The 20,290-nt window shown below is 42.1% G+C and overlaps 1 protein-coding gene across 3 annotated transcripts; it reads right to left on the reverse strand.

The window, feature by feature from the left end:
- Nucleotides 1–277: 277 nt before the first annotated feature.
- On the reverse strand, nt 278–19,890 carry TLR3 (toll like receptor 3). Of its 3 annotated transcripts, none has more exons than XM_002745231.6 (6): nt 19,801–19,890; nt 9,943–10,390; nt 7,999–8,190; nt 2,794–4,646; nt 2,081–2,276; nt 278–559 (listed from the first exon to the last, which is right to left on the reverse strand). In XM_002745231.6, exons 2-6 carry the CDS (start codon nt 10,381–10,383, stop codon nt 527–529), a joined length of 2,715 nt encoding a protein of 904 aa, XP_002745277.4. In that variant the 5' UTR covers nt 10,384–10,390; nt 19,801–19,890; the 3' UTR covers nt 278–526. The 3 variants fall into 3 exon arrangements, with proteins under 3 accessions (XP_002745277.4, XP_008990560.1, XP_008990559.1); XM_008992312.5 differs by lacking the exon at nt 278–559 and adding an exon at nt 16,546–16,669 and having other exon boundaries at nt 1,902–2,276; XM_008992311.5 differs by lacking the exon at nt 278–559 and having other exon boundaries at nt 1,902–2,276.
- Between the last annotated feature and the right edge of the window lie 400 nt (nt 19,891–20,290).

The following is a 20,290-nucleotide window of genomic DNA, read 5'->3' on the forward strand; positions in this document are numbered from 1 at the left end:
GGGTGTGCTTTCGATTCCAATAAATCTCTCCTTTTGTTGCTTCATTCTTTGTTCATTTTGCCCAATTCGTTGCCCAAAGCACCAAGAACCTGGACACCCTCCACCAGTAACACATTGATATATGAAATAGAGATATTACATATTAAATAGCACTGATACATTACATATGAAGCAACTTAATAATATATTGACTAATGCACAGCAATGATTTATTTAAAATATCTTAGGAATAGTTGAGACTATTGATAACACACAAATCATATAAGAAAAGAAGAAGTTGTGGTTTTGATTTTATACCAAAATAAAACAGGGTTATTGTACAGTTAAAAAGCAAATCTTAACTAAAATGCTGAGAAAACAGTGTCTCAGGTTTAAGAGTGGCAAATAATATGAAAGTGACAAGTGACAATTAGTCCTCCATACGTTCAGTGTGGGCAGACTATAGACTCTTCCGAACGAGCAGTACCTGGATATTTCTCATTCCAAGGTGCTGGAATTCAGCCTTGGGGATACTCGACTGTTTACATCAAAGTTCCAAAAGCCACGTCTCAAATGCTCCCTGAAGTCAGCGGACAAATGAACGTTTCAGGTATAGATATTAACTCAGCCTTATAACTTCAGCTTTCTCTTTAAATATTGGAAGTATAAATATTTCCAAAAGCCACTCGTGTCTATTTCCAATAGTCAGACTCTCTTTTAAAACTAAAAACCTTTTTTATTGTATTGCAAAACAAAAATAAAAAGGCCGGGTGCGGTGGCTCACACCTGTAGTCCTAGCACTTTAGGAGGCCAAGGCAGGTGGGTCATCTGAGGTCAGGAATTCAAGACCAGCCTGGCCAAAACCCCCTCTCTACTAAAAATACAAAAATTAGCTGGGCATGGTGGCACACACCTGTAATTCCAGCTACTTGGGAGGCTGAGGCAGGAGAATGGCTTGAAGCCAGGAGGCACAGGTTGCAGTGAGCCGAGATCTCACCACTGCACTCCAGCCTGGGCGACAGAGGGAGACTCTGTCCCTAAAAAACAATCAAATGCAAAAAAGCAAAAATAAAAACAGTCTTTCTAGATAAGGACTACCTGATACATAGCATCTATTTTATGGTAAAATAATACATTCCTGGAAATATATTATACAATGATCATCATCACTAATTATATGGGAATATCTAAGATGTTATTTATTATCAGAATTTTCAAAATCAAGAGTCAAAGAATCTCAGTGGGACCAAGTGATTTTGCCAACGCCATCTCCTGCGTCTGTGACCATGGGAGGCAAGTTCTGTTTCCGCAAAGCCAATTACCGCTTAGCCTTCAGAAAGCAAGCCTGTCTACAATACTCTTAGTAAGAGAATTAATTGTTTCTACCCTCCCATAGCAGAAACTCATCTCTCAGGAAAATGCAAGTAAATATTCATTCAAATAACCATCTCATTAACTAATAAAAATGAATTGCAAATGGTTTTTGCCCTTGGGTATGCATGTTAAAAAAATTAACAGTTAACAAAATCAACACTGAGACAAGTACGTACTAAAATACAAAGTTTTTCCATTGAAAAAATACTGTAATTAAACATGTTAAAAATATGGCTTTATATTTTACGCTTTTACAAAGGAAACAGCATTATGCCCTTTGTAACAATTACCTTTCATTCTAAGCACATCCAAAAAAAAGAAACGAAAAGATCATCACAAACCCTCCTATAATTCCAACTTTTTTAAAATAGGAATGCTTTAAAACATTTAAAATGTTTTAAATGTTTTCGACTCCTTTAAGTTGCCATAGGCTCAGTGGCCAATTGTATATTTATTAGTAAACAATGTTCCTATGTCTCTATATGTTCGTTTCGGGTAAAATTAAGTCAACTATCAAAAACAGGCCTGAAATAAGGAGAAAAATTTTCCTAGAAGAGATATAATTGTGATAGAATATAATCACTTACAAATACGAATAAACAAATTATAACACCTTAATGTAAAACTTAAATTTACCATGGAACTTTGTACATTGAGTAAGTCTCTCCTTTGCTAATTGACTATTTAAATAAATTTAATGTGCTGAGTTTTTGGATCCAAGCGCTACCTGCAGTTTGTGACGAAAGGCCCTGACCCGCTCTTCCTGAACCGGCCAGTTCAAGATGCAGTGAGACTTAAACATTCCTCTTCGTAAACAGAGTGCATGGTTCAGTTTATAGTCTGGGATCTCCTCAAGGAAAAGCAGTATAATGGAATCCAGATTTTGTTCAATAGCTTGTTGAACTGCATGGTGGACCTTGAACCTAAGCAGTGAAATGTGTTGAAGAATCAGTATCCGGTTTTTAACAGCCGGAAGCACCGCTATTTAAAATACTCTAGAGTTTACGCTGTGACTGACATTCAGGGAGTTTTTTTCTTAACTTTATTTTTACAATTCTTTGAGTTGTGAGTAATATTCTGATTTAAAACTTTAATTGAGGCCAGGCACGGTGGCTCATGCCTGTAATCCCAGCACTCTGGGAGGCCGAGGTGGGTGGATCACCTGAGGCCAGGAGTTCAAGACAAGCCTTGCCAATATGGTGAAACCCGATTCTAGTAAAAATACATCAATTGGTGGGGTGTGGCGGCGTGCACCTGTAATCCCAGCTTCTCGGGAGGCTGAGGCAGGAGAATCACTTGAACCTGGGAGGTAGAGGCTGCAGTGAGCTGAGATCACACCACTGCACTCCAGCCTTGGCAACAGAGCGAGACTCCATCGCAAAAAAAAAACGTTTAATTGATAAGCAAGTACACACTTAAAATTTCACAATTTTCACCTACCTTTTGCATAATGGGTCTTTTAATAGATGGTGTGTTATAACAAAAATAATTTTTCGGCTTCTTTTGATGCTGTTAAGAATTGCTTCCAGTTGGAAAACTCCTGCCTCAAAGTCCCTTTCTTCCAGACAAAATTTGAGAGATTGGTCTTCTTCTTCCATCGGGGAGAACTGTTCCCAGACCCAATCCGTGTCTTTCTGGGCATGAATTATATATGCCGCATATTCAAACTGTTCCGTCTGTCTGTCTATTTCTTTGAAACCAAGAACTCGATGTACTGAAACATGCCAGTAAAAAGATATTCTCCAGCCCTCAAAGTGGATGAGAAGAACTATAAAGATAAAGGTCAACAGGATACTGGTACTGATCATGAAAAAGAGTTCAAAAGGGGCACTGTCTTTGCAGGGTGATGTGTCAAAAAGTCTCACTGGGAACCCGTGATAGTGAGGCGGCGTATTGCAGAGGTAGCGGCTCGACAGCTCAGGGATGTCGGTCTGGGTCTCATTGATCCAATTAACAAACCAGGCGATGCTCTCACACGTGCAGTCAAACGGATTAAAGCGCATGTCCAAATCACTCAGGTTCCTGAAAGCCGGCCCGAAAACCTTCTTCTCCACCGAGGTTATGAGATTCTTCTGAAGGTTCAGTGACTTTAGAGACGCCTGATTATCAAAGACAGAAGCTGGAAGTGTGTTCAAATTATTCAATCCTAAATCGATGACCTTCAGTTCAGATAAATCCTTGAAGACCTCAACTGGGATCTCGTCAAAGCCGTTAGACTCCAAGTTAAGGATGTGGAGATGGGACAGACCCTTTAGAAAATAAACAGGGCCACCAGGGTTCGCGTGTTTCCAGAGCCGTGCTAAGTTGTTGTGCTGCAAATCCAGAATTTCTAGTTTCTCAAGACCGTCCAACGTGTCCTCGTTGACGCTGGCTATGTTATTGTTGCTCAGATCCAGAATGGTCAAGTTCCGAAGAGGCTGGAATGGCGAAGGAGAACCCTCCACGTTTTTAAGCGCTACCCTTCGGAGCATCAGTCGTTGAAGGCTTAGGACCAGGGCAAAGGAGTTCCTGGTCAGTTGCAGGTACTTATTGTAGGAAAGATAGATTTCAAAAATATTTTCCAGACCTCTCCACTCCTGGCCTGTGAGTTCTTGCCCAATTTCATTAAGGCCCAGGTCAAGTACCTGTAGGTGGCCCAACCAAGAGAAAGCACCACTCTCTATTTTTGAGATTTTATTCTTGGTTAGGTTGAGGAGGTGCAAGGGAGAATGAGCAAGTGATACAAAGCTTTCGTTTGTCAAAGTTCGCAAACTTGTAAAGGAGTTGGATAGACTTAAGTATTTCAGGTTTATCAATCCTGTGAACATATTGCTTTTTATGCCTGGAATATCATTATCGTCCATGCTAAGATGTTCCAAACATTTTAGCCACTGAAAAGAAAAATCGTCAATCTTGGGGAGCGAATCAAGGGAAGTACTTTGTTTAGTAAAAGACCGTTTCAAATTCAGGGACCGCACATTGAAAAGCCCGTGCAAAGAGTGAGAGAACAGATGCTGTATGTTATTATACTCCAGGGAGAATTGCTCTAGATGTGGAAGCCACGCAAAGGAATCGTTACCAAGTACATTTAAGTTGTTGTGGGACAGATCGAGCATGGTGAGATTTGTCCACTTTAGTCCCAAGAAAGTTGTGTTGCTGGTGGCGGACAGCTGGCTGTTACTCAGAGACAGACTCCGAACGCTCGTGTTTGCTAATTCCAGACACAGCTTCTCTGTGAGGCTGGGACCCAGCTGGACGTTGTTGAGAAAGAGGCCGAATAATCTTCCAATTGCATGAAAACACCCTGGAGAAAACTAAAGATAGGGAAAAAAGGGGTTAACCATCAAAAGAGCACAGGCTCAGTAAGGCTTCTGAAAAGCTTAGACGGGCCCTTTACTCCATCCATCCCCACTCCCCCTTCACCGCAGCCTGTGGGCAGGCCATTTCTCCCCCTTCCTCTAATGCAGGGGTCCTCCCTTACCCGGTGCCTGCGGCACCCAGCTCTTACTCCAGCCTCTGATCTCCCCGGGCCACTGGCTGAGCTCAGCACTCACAGCGTCAGCTTAGATGTGATTTTCAGGGAGCCTTCTCTGACTTCTCAGTCCAGGATCAATTTCCTGGCACTTTTTCGTTATCACCATGAGAACAAGTGCAATGAATAAACTGCCGTGAAGTCACCCCTGGCTCTGTCAGAGTCAGCTCCTGGCTCTGTCTCGGTGGCCTGCTGTCCTCAGTGAACCTCACGGAAGGAGGGAGTGGATGGCTTTCATGATGAAGCAGTGACAGCACTTTCCCTTCTGGAATGCTGAGCTCCAGCTCTCCCTCTCATCTTTCCACCCAGATTTTCTCCTGACTTTATTTTACTGTCATGTTTTCCCAGCTCCCTTCTGCTCCATCCCACCCTCTTACCAGAGCCTTGGATGTTCTGGTACTCACAGAGGGGACAAGAGAACAGCAGGTGGAAGAGGAGGAATCCAGGGAGGATCCGGGCCAGTCCCAGGCACTCAAAACCACCAGGGGAGTAAAGGGCTCTGATTTTCTTTTTCTCTTTTCTTTTTTTTTTTTTTGAGATTAAGTTTCTCTCTGTCCCCAAAGCTGGAGTGCAGAGATGCAATCTCAGCTCCCTGCAACCCCCACCTCCCGGGTTCAAGCAATTGTCCTGCCTCAACCTCCTTAGTAACTGGGATTAGAGCCATGCACCACCACGTTCAGCTAATTTTTTTTTTTTTTTTTTTGTATTTTTAGTAGAGACAGGGTCTCACAATGTTGGCCAGGCTGATCTCGAACTTCTGACCTTGTGATCCACCCCCACCTCGGCCTCCCAAAGGGCTGGGGTTACAGGCATGAGCTGCTGCATCTGGGGTTAGGAGTGAGGTTCTGATTTCTAATGTGTTACTTGGGGGATGGTAAGGCTAATGGAAAAAAAAGGGTGTTTTATCATAAATAATTGAGTTAAAATGCAAAGCAGAAAATGACGAAATTAAGTATGATAAGTCTACGTGATAACATTATTTCACAGCCATTAAAACTAAGCTTTGGAATGATTAATTGTATGGGAAATGTTCATGATATGATATTAAATCTGAAGAGCAGGCGACATCATGATCTTCAGAGGGTGACAGGGCATAGCTGTTAGGAGCAGGGCCTCTGGTCCAATCAGCCAGAAACGCAGCTCTGTCCCAGGTGGCTCCTGTGGGGCCTGAGATATGTCACACAAACTTTCTTCATCTCAATTTACTTTTGTGAAAACGACAATTAAGAATAAGCTGATTAAAAATACTATATCCATAAAATATTTTCAAACATTTATCACAGCATTTCACACAGTTGAGTAGCTCAAGAGTTTTTTTAAGTATAAATTAAAGTACAGTAAGAATTTAAGCTGTTGTTTTTCCTTACAATTATTTGGGGGAAAGCCAGGGATAAACATACCCAAATGCTAACAGTGGTTGTTTCTGACTGTGGAGATTTGAGTGATTTTTTTAAAATCGCCTCTAATTATTATTGTCTCTCACTTATTTATATATTTAGTAAGATTACTACGATAAGTATCTTAATCATAGAAAAATGCTGTTTGGGCCAGGCATGGTGGCTCGTGCCTGTAGTACCAGCACTTTGGGAGGCCAAGGTGGTCAGATCCCCTGAGATCAGGAGTTCAAGACCAGCCTGCCCAGCAATGCAAAAATGCAAAACATTAGCAAAAATGCAAAACATTAGCTGTCTCTGCTAAAAATGCAAAACATTAGCTGGGCATGGTGGTGGGCACCTGAATCCCAGCTACTTGGGAGGCTGAGGCAGGAGAATCACTTGAACCCAGGAGGCGGAGGTTATAGTGAGCTGAGATCACACATCTGCATTCCAGCCTGGAAGACAAGAGTGAAACTCCATCTCAAAAAAAAAAAAAAACAAAGAGAAAGTAAAGAAAAATGCTGTTTAAAAGGTAAAATGAATACCTTGCACGCAAACATTTTAATATCTCAGGATAAATTTGAATGCCATTTATTTTTATGTCTGAGAAAGAATAGAGCTGTAATTAAAGATTTCCAGTAGTCTTATAGCCTGGAACGGAATGTGTGTAAAATACAGACAAACCTGTATGTGAACATGTGGCATCCTATTTAGGGAAAGGAGTCAGTCTGGCAGGACCCAGGGAAAGCAAAAGAGCAGATAAGTTATAAGTCTGCCTTTCTTCATGATCCAGGACACATAGCCCTTTTGTGAAAATAACTCACAATCTTCCTGTTCTCAGCTGTCGCCAGCCCCTGGCAGGTTCGCCCACTGCCACCTTGGCGCCGTCAGGACTGCACAAAGTCCCCTTCAGCACTCAGCATAAACACGACCCTGTAAAGTCCCCAGCAAGCCTTGTTTCTTTGCAGTCAGCTTCTCTTGCTGATACGCCCATCGTCTTCTTGCACTGTCTTTTCCTTCTTTCTCTAACAAATGTGCCTTTCTCCACCTACAACTGTCTTGGTAAATTCATTTACCCCTGTGCCACCGGCCCAGATAGTTGTTGCTCCCCTGCCACAGAAAACGATTAGATTGAAGATCACGATTCCGAGAAGAGACAGTCCAGTCGGTTAATTAAGCTGACAACAGAGGGCTGCTTATCCTTTCCTGAGCACTGCCCCTGCCCTGAATTCTTTACCACGCAGTCCTATGAAACAGCATCAGTCATCATCATGCCCGTTTGAACGCTGCGAGGCTACAGACAGAGAACTTGAATAACTTGCCTGATTACACAACTGTGAAAAGACAAAACCCAGAGACCAAGCCCGCTAACCCAACTGCGAAGCTGAGGCTCTTGACCATCGTACTCTTTTATGAACAATTCTTTCAGAGAGTTTGTGTGGTAGAGAGCACCATTTCCCCTTTACAAGTGAGGGGACAGACTCAGAGAGGTTAGGGATGTTCCCAAGGTCATGGCATCGGGTTCCACCCACTGCCGCAGGACAGCAGAGTCCTGTCTCCTGACCTCTCCTGGGGCGGCCCAGGCTCTCACGAGAATGGCACCGGTATCCCCAAGAAGTAGGTGTGAAGGATTGCTGGAAGACAGGCAAAGCCTACCACGCCTCCCTCTGGAGACCTCCAGATTCCTGCGTATGTGACACAGATAGGGACCACCCGCCTTCAAGGTAGAACGTGAAATACTTTTACCCCACGTCTTACCTCTTTAATTTGATTTGATGACAACTCTAATTTTTTTAAAGATGAATTGGCGAGGAAATCAAGTTCTTCGCTTTTTAGTGCTTGAATTTTATTGTTTGATAATAGAAGCTCTTGGAGATTTTCCAGCTGCACCTGAGTTCCTAATTTCGTTGATGACAAGCCATTATGAGACAGGTCTAATGTGATTAAATTCTGATGGGAAAAATAATAGGCATATGTTAGACTCTTGCTGTCAAAAACGGTTCTTTTAAATGTAAGCACATCTTTAAAATATTTCAACAGCAAGATCTCACCTCTCTATTTTTCTGTAGAATACTAACAGTAAGCATAGTAAATACTCTGTGTCCTGATTAATAATCTTTGCTGTGTTATAATCTTTGTGATGATTACCCCTGCAAGCATTGCAGGAAGGATTTTATTTCTTACTTCAAGAATCATTTTATTTTTCTTAACAAAATAAAAAGGATTTAAACTTATTTATGATATAAGGAACATTGCTAATTTATGAACTAATTATCATAACCATTTACTTATGGTGCCAGGAATTTTCACATGACTTAGCAAACATACAGTATCATTCATTAATCTTGAAAATAAGCAACAGAAGGTTTTCTTTAAAAACATGAGTAGAATTTTGCCGTCTATGAAACTTTAAATAGATGTTTATATTGAGAAAGATTCATAGTTGCATACATTTTGGCTCATGACTAGTACAGAATATTAACTTTTGTTTGCTTCGCCAGTATTGTGGGATGTTTTATCACCCTTTGCTTCTTTTGAATATGTTCGCTTCAAATGCAGGCAAAAGGTAAGTAAAAGCTGATACCAGTTAAGGCAACACCTAATGTAATCTCTATCAATGAGAAGCAGTTTTCTCATTTAAGTCTTTAAAAAATAACATTTTGCAATGATTTCTCCAGCCATATTTTGAGGCCTTTGTATTCAAAGGTATTTCATCCGCATTAGACTCTGAGAAGACCCAAGAAAAGATTTAAAATAGCTAGGGAGCAAATCACTGTCTGTTTCACAGCATTATTGCACGTTATTGCACATTATTGCATGTTATTCTTGGCATCTGGGGAAGAACAACGCTCAATTTTTTATAAGGCCATAAAATGAAGTAACTTGAAAATCACTTTGGCTAAAGAAAAGCACTGAACAATTGCCTCAGATTTAGAAACAATAGCCTGCATTTTTTTCTGGTGCTCTAAAGCATTGTAGGGTGAATATGGTTACCTACAATTTATTGTATATTTTTTAAAAGCTAGAAGAGAGCATTCTGAATGTTCACAACATAAATGAGAAACATTTGAGATGATAGAGATGATCGTTACCCCGACTGAATCATATTGTATACACATACTGAAAGACTATTCTGTATCCCATAAATATATGCAATTATGACATGTCAACTAAAACGAAAAGGAAGAAACAAACTAAAATTCAAGCAAAGTGCTGACAAGAAGAAAAGCTGTAGTCATTGGAAAAGTGACACCACCATTGAAAAAGTCATTGAAATAGCCATCGAGGCGATTTCTCAAACCAGGAGTAGGTAATTTTTAAACAATTCACTTTATCATTGTATCAATTTGTTAATTTTATTTAAGTGAGAATTTGGACTCCACACCCTTTCGGCAGCATTAACAGTTGATTTTCCATGTTCTTACGGGATATTCTGATTCTTCTCTGTTCACGACTTCTACCTTTTGCATCTAAGTTCTGTTTCTCATGGGAGAAAGCAAGAGAGGCAAACATTTAAAATTTAAAATTATACTGACTTAAGAGTATATTTTCTCTTTTGGAAGCGTTTTCTATTACGCTTAATGGCAGTATTTGTGTTAACTTGGATTAGATCAGATTTTTTCCTCTTTCTTGATAGAGAGTAAGTCTAAGGATGGATAAATGACTTAGAAACATTAGTTACAATAAACATTTTCATATTACCTTCTGGTTTTTAAAGGGATCATTTTTAATTTTCTGGATCGAGTTGGACATGAGATGGAGTTCAGTCAAATTCGTGCAGAAGACAAAAGTTTTATCAGAAAGTAGAGACAGCTCATTGTGCTGCAGGTTCCAGACTTTTAACATGGGAAGTTTTTGGCACAATTCTGGCTCCAGTTTTGAGATGGTGTTAAATCCTACATCCAAGATAGTTAGTTGGCGATACCTTGTAAAATTGGCAGCTGGTAATCTTCTGAGTTGATTATGGGTAAGATTCAACACGGTTATGTTTGTAGGGAGGTCATCGGGTACCTGAGTCAACTTCAGATGGCTGCAGTCAGCAACCTCGTGGCTAACAGTGCACCTGGTGGCAGAGGACGCACACAGCATCCCAAAGGGCAAAAGTCCCCCCCAAAAGTAGATGTAAGGCAAAGTCTGTCTCATGATTCTGCTGTGTAAAAGAAACATTAAGAAGTGTGAGCAGCATTAATAGTACATGGTTTTCAAACGCCCTGGTATATTCCTTGTAAAATATAACAACAAAATTGACTACGTATGGTATTATTACTCGTACTCCTATACCATACAAGTACATGTTATACAAGTAATACATCTAATGGAAAAGTTTCAGACAGTGCGAAAGGTGAAACAGCAAAACATCCACACTTCCTTCCCATCCTTCACCTCGATCCCAGTTGCAGGGCGATGTCTCTTTTGATACGTTCTGCCTGTGATTCTCATGGTTACCTCCAGAACTTAATACTCTTGCCCTTCTATTTCTTCATTTACTGATTTCAATATAAATACAAGGAATTTCATTATATTTTTCCCTCATTCTCTTTACAACTTTTCTGTAGTTAATTTCCGCCCCCCCCCCCCCACCCCGAGATGCAGTCTTCTGTCTCCAGGCTGGAGTGCAGCAGCATGATACCGGCTCACTGCAACCTCCACCTCCTGGGTTCAAATGATTCTCCTGCCTCAGCCTCCTGAATAGCTGGGACTACAGGTGCATACCACCATGCCCGGCTAATTTTTTATTTTCCATAGAGATGGGGTTTCAGCATATTGGCCAGGATGGTCTTGATCTCTTGACCTCATGATCCACCTGCTTCAGCCTCCCAAAGTGCTGGGATTACAGGCATGAGCCATGGCGCCCGGCCAGTTAATTTTTATTTTATGTAAAATAAATAAATACATTTTTTCCACACTTCTTCCTTTCTTATGTTTCCTAAAACTGTCCATTTTAACACTGCTTGACATTGTCAAGATGTGACATGTTAGCATTTTATCCTGAAGCTAGGATTAAGTATGAGGTTATTGGCCTACGTGAATCCAGAGAATCTAACGTCAGTAATTATCATTTACAGTTTTAAAAATTGTTTGTATTTATTTATTTAATTTTAGAGACAGGGTCTCATTGTGGTGCTATCACGGTTCACGGCAGCATCCAGCTCCTGGGCTCAAGGGCTCCTCCCACCTCAGCCTCCCAAGTAGCTGGGACTACAGGCATGTACCACCACACACAGCCAACTCTTTATCATTTTTAAAATTTTATGCAGAGATAGGGTCTCGCTCTGTTGCCCAGGCTGGTCTCAAACTTTTGACATCAAGTGACCCTCCAACCTCGGCCTCCTAAAATGCTGGGATTACAGGCATGAGCCAATGCGCCCAGCCTCTATCGCAGTTTTACAACCATATAAATAAATATGCACTGCAGATGATAATGGAGCTGAAAAATTCTTTTCACCTCCTGATGTAGCCGTCCTATTCTAGTACAATGCATTCCTCACACGTTTGTAGTGGTGCTTCTATGAGCCAACCTCCTGCACTGTTATATAAAATACAGCACACACAATTATGTACAGTACGTAACAGTGGACAATGATAACAAATGAATATGTTACTGATTTATGTGTTTACTTTTCATTATTATTTTAGAGTGTACTCCTTCTACCTATTTTTTTTATGTTAACTGTAAAACAGCCTCAGGCAGGCCCTTCAGGAGGATCCCGGAAGAAGGCACTGTTGTCACAAGACATGACAGGTCCGTGCATGTTGCGGCCCCTGAAGGCCTTCCCGTGGGACACGACATGGCAGAGGCCAGAGACGCTGATGATGCTGACTCTGAGCAGACCTAGGCTCATGTGTCTGTGTCTTCATTTTCAACAAAAAGATTTAAAAAATGAAAAGAAAAAAAATTAAAAATAGAAAAAACCTTATAAAAGAATATAAGAAAGAAAATATTTTTGTATAGGTATACAATATGTTTGCTTTCAACCAAGCATTATTACAAGAGTCAAAGAGGTTTTAAAAATTAAAACATGTATAAAGTAAAGCAGTTATAGTAAGTTAATTATTGAAGAAAGCAACATTTTTAAATAGGGTTAGTATAACCTAAGTGTGCAGTGCTTATGAAGTCTGCCATGGTGCATGGTAATGTCCTGGCCTTCAGTCACTAACCTCTCACTCACCCACTCACCCAGAGCAATATCTAGTCCTGCGAGCTCCATGCATGGTAAGTGCCCTATGCAAGTGCCATTTGTAATCTATTTTTTGTGTGTGATGGAGTCTCGCTCTGTCACCCAGGCTGGAGTGCAGTAGTGTGATCTCGGCTCACTGCAACCTCCACCTCCCAGGTTCAACCAATTCTCCTGCATCAGTCTCCTGAGTAGCTGAGATTAGCAGCATGTGCCACCAGGTCCAGCTAATTTTTGTTTTTTTAGTAGAGATGGGATTTCACCATGTTGGCAGGCTGGTCTCAAACTCCTGACCTTGTGATCCATCTGCCTCTGCCTCCCAAAGTGCTGGGATTAAGGCAAGAGCCACTCTTCCCGGCCCATTTGTAATCTTTTATACCACATTTTCACTTACCTTTTCTATGTTTAGCTGCACAAGTAACTTCCCGTTGTGTTACAAGTGTGTTCGGTGCAGCCGCATGCGGGCTGTGTGGGTCTGCAGCCTCGGCACCGCAGGCTGTGCTACCTGCTTTTGTGTAAGCGCTCCCTGTGATGTTCCAACAAGGACAAAGTCCCCTAACAATGCGTTTCTCAGGACGTGACCCCATTGTTAAGTGACAGGTGACTGTGTCCTATGTCTTGGGATAAATCACTAGGACTGGAATGGCTGGACCATTTGGTTTTATGAGAAACTGCCAGATCGTTTGGGAAAGTATTGCACCCCCAACTTCCCTGGCAACATTTGGTACCTATTTGTATTTATTTTTAATCATGCTGGTGAGTTTGTAGTGATAGCTAATTACGGTTTTAATTTGCATTTCCCAGCTAACGATATTGAACACGTTTCATGTGTTTATTGTCCGTTTATAGATCTTCCCCTATAATTCAAATATTTTACTCATTTATTAGATTGCTTCCTTTTTATTGCAGTGTCATAGGAATTTTTTACATGTCTGAGAATCAGTCCTTTGTCAGATTCCTACTTTGTAAATATTTGCTTCCAGTGTGTGGGTTGCCTATTTATTTCCTTAATGATGTCTTCTTATTATGATGAAGTCTAGTTTATTATTTTCTCTTAAATTTTTACTGTTTCTGTTTCTTGTCTGAGAAACTTTTTCGACTCCCATGACTCAGATACTCCCTCCGAGAAAAGCTTTATGGTTTTCGTGGTTATGCTTAGGTCTGTGATTGCTCCGAAATGAATTATCGTGCAGGTCTGCGTGAAGTAGAGTCATGAATTATCGTGCATGTCTGTGTGAAGTAGAGTCATGAATTATCGTGCATGTCTGCGTGAAGTAGAGTCATGAATTATCGTGCAGGTCTGCGTGAAGTAGAGTCATGAATTATCGTGCATGTCTGCGTGAAGTAGAGTCATGAATTATCGTGCAGGTCTGCGTGAAGTAGAGTCATGAATTATCGTGCATGTCTGCGTGAAGTAGAGTCATGAATTATCGTGCATGTCTGCGTGAAGTAGAGTCATGAATTATCGTGCAGGTCTGCGTGAAGTAGAGTCATGAATTATCGTGCAGGTCTGCGTGAAGTAGAGTCATGAATTATCGTGCAGGTCTGCGTGAAGTAGAGTCATGAATTATCGTGCAGGTCTGCGTGAAGTAGAGTCATGAATTATCGTGCAGGTCTGCGTGAAGTAGAGTCATGAATTATCGTGCATGTCTGCGTGAAGTAGAGTCATGAATTATCGTGCATGTCTGCGTGAAGTAGAGTCATGAATTATCGTGCATGTCTGCGTGAAGTAGAGTCATGAATTATCGTGCATGTCTGCGTGAAGTAGAGTCATGAATTATCGTGCAGGTCTGCGTGAAGTAGAGTCATGAATTATCGTGCATGTCTGCGTGAAGTAGAGTCATGAATTATCGTGCAGGTCTGCGTGAAGTAGAGTCATGAATTATCGTGCATGTCTGCGTGAAGTAGAGTCATGAATTATCGTGCAGGTCTGCGTGAAGTAGAGTCATGAATTATCGTGCAGGTCTGCGTGAAGTAGAGTCATGAATTATCGTGCAGGTCTGCGTGAAGTAGAGTCATGAATTATCGTGCATGTCTGCGTGAAGTAGAGTCATGAATTATCGTGCATGTCTGCGTGAAGTAGAGTCATGAATTATCGTGCATGTCTGCGTGAAGTAGAGTCATGAATTATCGTGCATGTCTGCGTGAAGTAGAGTCATGAATTATCGTGCAGGTCTGCGTGAAGTAGAGTCATGAATTATCGTGCATGTCTGCGTGAAGTAGAGTCATGAATTATCGTGCAGGTCTGCGTGAAGTAGAGTCATGAATTATCGTGCAGGTCTGCGTGAAGTAGAGTCATGAATTATCGTGCATGTCTGCGTGAAGTAGAGTCATGAATTATCGTGCATGTCTGCGTGAAGTAGAGTCATGAATTATCGTGCATGTCTGCGTGAAGTAGAGTCATGAATTATCGTGCATGTCTGCGTGAAGTAGAGTCATGAATTATCGTGCAGGTCTGCGTGAAGTAGAGTCATGAATTATCGTGCATGTCTGCGTGAAGTAGAGTCATGAATTATCGTGCAGGTCTGCGTGAAGTAGAGTCATGAATTATCGTGCATGTCTGCGTGAAGTAGAGTCATGAATTATCGTGCAGGTCTGCGTGAAGTAGAGTCATGAATTATCGTGCAGGTCTGCGTGAAGTAGAGTCATGAATTATCGTGCAGGTCTGCGTGAAGTAGAGTCATGAATTATCGTGCAGGTCTGCGTGAAGTAGAGTCATGAATTATCGTGCAGGTCTGCGTGAAGTAGAGTCATGAATTATCGTGCATGTCTGCATGAAGTAGACTCATGGGTTTCTGCATGTGCATAACCAGTCAGTCAGACCATTTTTTAGAGAGACTGTTTCCCCCACTGGATCGTTCTGTGCTTTCCTTAGAAACTGAGTGAATGTTTTAAGTGAGGATCTATTTCTGGGCTGTCTACTCTCTTCCTCTGAAATATTCGTTAGTTCTCAGGCCAATACCACACTGTTCTGATTACTTTAGCTTTATAACAGGTCTTGACGTTCAAAGCGCAAACCCTCCCATCTTGCTCTTCTTCTAGATTGCTTTTCCTGTGCTATGGTTGATGGAAATGACCCGATGTTGTGTATTATTAATGATTGATGATTGCTCCTCCCTAGAGTGAGAAGCTGTAGGAGTAGAGGACACAGTTCTTACTCCACACTGCGCTGTCTGTGGCTAGAACAGCACTTGGAGCAGCGCTGGCTCTCAATAGATAAATCTATGTTGAATACGTAGCTGATATGGTTTGGCTGTGTGTCTCCACCCAAATCTCGTGTTGAATTGCAATTCCCGGTGTTGGAGTTGGGGGCTGGTGGGAGGGCTGGATCGCGGGGCTGTTCTCACGAATGATTTAGCACCATCTCCTGGGTGCTGTTCTCCTGACAGTGAGTGAGTGAATTCTTATAAAAGTGTGTGGTAGCTGGGCGCAGTGGCTTATGCTTATAACCCCAGCACTCTGGAAAGCCAAGGCAGGAGAATCACCTGAGATCAGGAGTTCGAGACCAGCCTGGCCAACATGGTGTAACCCCGTTGCTACTAAAATACAAAATTAGCCTGACACGGTGACAGGCACCTGTAATCCCAGCTACTCAGAAGGTTGAGGCAGAAGAATCGCTTGAACTAGGGAGGCAGAGTTTGCAGTGAGCCGAGATCGTGCCACTGCACTCCAGCCTGGATGACAAGAACGAAACTCTGCCTCAAAATAAATAATTAAGTAATTTTAAAAAATAAAAATAAAGAAATAAAAGCCTGTGGTAGCTTCCCCTTCTCTCTTCCTCCTGCCATGGCTGTCTGAAGGTACCAGCGCCAGCTTTGCCTTCTGTTATGGGCAAGAGCTCCCTGAGGCTGCCCCAGAAACAGACGCTGCCATGCTGTCTGTACAGCCTGCAGAAGCATCAGCCAACTCCGCCTCTTTTCTTTATAAATGACCAGCCTCAGGTAATTCTGTGTCGCAAGGTGAGAATGCACTCACACCACCGTGTTCCCGGCTTCCATCAGCTCAGGAAACCACTCCTGTCTCCACATACGGTCACACCTGATTTTGGTGGGATGTGTTCCCAAGGTGATACTCTCTGGCGTGACCAACAACGTAATTTTAGATATTTTAAAAAATCAAATACACCTACAAAGTACAGAGATGAAGCGATGGGAATGACGTCTAAACAGATATTCCGTAAGATCTCAAAGTCATGACGCAGATTATTCCAGATAATAAGTTTCAGATAATAAAATCATCTCAGGTGATTGATCCTGGGAAAACAAAACTAATGTGAGTATGTAGAACTGATCCGAAAATGGTGATTTTACTAATACTCTAATTTAGTCCTCAGAAACAGAAAAAAAACCTGCCTTCCATAAACGAATATTCCCATCTCACGGCCTTTACAACCCTGGCGCTAATCATTGTAAAGTTGTGCACAGTTTTTAGGTTTTTTTTTTTTTTTTTTGAGACGCAGTTTCGCTCTTGTTACCCAGGCTGGAGTGCAATGGCGCGATCTCGGCTCACCGCAACCTCCGCCTCCTGGGTTCAGGCAATTCTCCTGCCTCAGCTTCCCGAGTAGCTGGGATTACAGGCACGCGCCACCACACCCAGCTAATTTTTTGTATTTTTAGTAGAGATGGTGTTTCACCATATCGACCAGGATGGTCTCGATCTCTTGACCTCGTGATCCACCCGCCTCGGCCTCCCAAAGTGCTGGGATTACAGGCTTGAGCCACCAAGCCCGGCCTGGTATTTTTTTTTTATTGAGACAGAGTCTCACTCTGTCGCCCAGGCTGGAGTACAGTGGCGCAATCTCCACTCACTGCAACCTCCACCTCCCGGGTTCTAAGTAATTTTCTGGCCTCAACCTCCTGAGTAGACGGGACTACAGGCGCCCGCCACCACACCTGGCTACTTTTTGTGTTTTTAGTAGAGACGGGGTTTCACCATATTGGCCAGGCTGGTCTCCAGCCCTGACCTTGTGATCCTCCCATCTCGGCCTCCCAAAGTGCTGGGATTACAGGCATGAGTCACCCAGCATGCCCAGCCGCTATGCACATCCTTTATATCCACAGGCCACAAGGATTGCCACAGCCAGGCCAGCAAGGATGCACATTGCTGACTTGCCCAGGCTCATGAAGAATGCAGGGCTGGCAATGATGCTCCCAAGTGCCAGGGACCAGCTCCCCACCCGCCACCTCTCTGAGAGCCTCCCAGACCTCTCTTCCAGTACCATAAGGGCTTACTACCTCCACTTAACAACTCACAGGTAAAGTCCCTACGATACATTCTCCTTGCTTAGGTGAGATGTACCCCTCAGGTAGGGCTCCAGCTAGAGGTCAGAATTGCTGAGAAGGACTAATCCGTTACAAAGCATATGCCTGAACCACGGAAGGACTTTCCCCATCTGAAGACATTTCATCACTGGGCAAAACTTGCCAAATGCTAGGCGGGAGGCGTGAAAGACAAACAAACATGGAGAGAAACTTAGGAAATTTCAGAATTGCAACCATGCACACAAAAATCCTAAAACCTTCATTTCTAAAGAAAAGAGATCTTGATTTAAAAAAGTCTTTTTATCGGTAACGTGAACCACTAGAAAACAATGGAGATAAGCTTTCCGAACATCCAGAGGAAATTATTGTGAATTTAAAATTCCATATCCAGGCAAGGCATCATGACTCATCCCCATAATCCCAGCACTTTGGAAGGTGTAGGTGGAAGGATACTTGAGGCCAGGAGTTCAAGAGCAGCCTGGGCAACATAGTGAGTCCCCATATCTACAAAAAATTTTTTTTTAATTAGCCAAGTGTGGTGGCACAAGCCTGTAGTTCCAGCTATTTGGAAGGATGAGGCAGGAGGATCATTTGAGCCCAGGAGGTTGAGGCTGCAATGAATCAGGATTACACCACTGCACTCCAGCCTGGGAAACAGAGCAAGACCCCATCTCTTAAAAACAAGAAAATTACCTTTGGCCAGCCACAGTGGCTCATGCCTGTAATTTCATCACTTTAGGAAGCTGAGGCTGGAGGATCCCTTGAGCCCTAGAGTTTGAGATCAGCCTGGGCAACACAGGGAAACCCCATCTCTACCAAATTTTTTTTAATTAGCTGGGCAAAGTGGTTCACACCGTGGCAGTTACTCGAGATACTGAGGTGTGAGAATTGCTTGATCCAGGGAGGTTGAGGCTGCAGTGAGCCACAATCATACTTTAGCCTGGCAACAGAGTGAGACCTTGTCTCGAAATCAATACATGAAATATACAATACAATACAATTTCACATCCATCCGAATAACTAAAGAAAATGATACAAGTATTTTGAGATATATAAAAATTCAGTAAGTTTATAGCCATACGATCTGTATGAAAAGGTTATTCTAGGACATGCTTCAGTAAAACAAGCAAAAATGCAGTGAAAAGATGAAATGAGAGTGAAGAATACATTGCTGTTGAAAGAGATCTAACAAATAAATAAAATGGAAAAGAAATTTTAAAAAGACTCACTGGGCCATGGAATTTTGGAAATATTTTGTGAGAGCACATGAAATTTACTTTGTTTTGTTTTGTTTTGTGCAAGTGAGAGACAATATTGCCTAATGGTGAGGACGTGGGGTCTGGAGCCAGACTACCTGGAGTTAACTACTATTCATAGTTTGGTCCGTAAACCTTGCAATCTTCTTATTAGGTTAATACACAGGCACCCCCACATGCAGACACACATGAGCACACGATCATCTGTAACCTGGAAATCAACTTGCTGAAGCTTTCACGCTGCTTAAGCCCGAGTGCCCCACAGTTGCCTGGGCTGATTTCTGATCCTCCCACACCTGAACATTGAACATCTCTCCACTTCTCCATTTCTTCCACTATCCTTCTAGGTGAAAGAAAGCATTTACTGACTCCTAGGAACACCTGAATGTTCTGTCCTGTCCAGGACATTGCCATACAATGCTAGCTCCTGTCTCCCTTCCGGCCAGTAAAACTAAGAAAAGTTGGAATATGCTCTTTTCACCTGCTGGAGTTTGTTTCTTTAAGGCAAAGATGTGATTTAAAAAAAAAAAAAAAAAAAAAAAGGCTGTTGCAAAATGATTTCTATAGCTTCCCTAATGTGTTTTTCCAGGTACAAAATGCTGCAGAGGAAAAATATTAAATACTGCATAAATATTGTATCATATTAAGTAAATGTTGATGCTGTGACTTGTATGCTGAGTTATACCCTTCTGCCACACTGATAACAACTCTCTTTTCTTCCACTTCCCTTCCTGAAGAACTCTGGCTAGATTTCAGGCACCAGATCAAAGAAAGACCAAAGAAGGCTAAAACCACACGCGTTCTCCTAACTCTACTCAGCAAGAGAGACCCTGCACAGTAAGAATGTGAAATTACACCTTTACTCACTCTGATGACTGCGGACAATTCCTTTTTCCTTTAGTCTGAATCCAGACGTCGGACAATTCCTTTTTTCTTTAGTCTGAATCCAGACGTGTCATCAGGGAAGTGTGTGGCAAGGAGACTGCACTCCCGAAAGTGAAAGTGAAGCTTGAAAAGGAATTGCTTTCATATTTGGTTCATTCCAAGAAGGAGGAAGGGAGAAAACAAAAACAGCCTCTGCAACCTCAGGCAGGTGTTTCGGACTGCTTCTTACAAACGTCTTGTTTTGCATTTTATTTTAACTGTTTGTAAGCTGAGACCCTTGGATTTCATTGAAATGGGCACAGATGTAGCAACAGCTGTTGAAAGTGGGGACCTCACCATTTGATGTGGGCGTGGAATCCCTCAATTTTCTACTAGACTCATGCGAAGCTGTCAGAATTGAGTAGTGAATGGTCACAAGGACAGAAAAAAAAATTCCTAATCACCTTCACATCTTTTGTCTGGCTTTTACCTC

The sequence above is a fragment of the Callithrix jacchus genome, chromosome 3 (genome assembly GCF_049354715.1).
Source record: "Callithrix jacchus isolate 240 chromosome 3, calJac240_pri, whole genome shotgun sequence".
In the NCBI taxonomy this organism is placed as follows: Eukaryota; Metazoa; Chordata; class Mammalia; order Primates; family Cebidae; genus Callithrix; species Callithrix jacchus.

Bases quoted from the DNA above. Each gene is read 5' to 3' on its own strand.
- TLR3 (XM_002745231.6), bottom strand. From the start codon at position 10,383: ATGAGACAGACTTTGCCTTACATCTACTTTTGGGGGGGACTTTTGCCC. The intron at 4,647-7,998 runs GTAAGACGTGGG...CCCTATCTTTAG, and splicing joins CATCAAATCAAATTAAAGAG to TTTTCTCCAGGGTGTTTTCA. The intron at 2,277-2,793 runs GTAGGTGAAAAT...TTCACTGCTTAG, and splicing joins AAAGACCCATTATGCAAAAG to GTTCAAGGTCCACCATGCAG.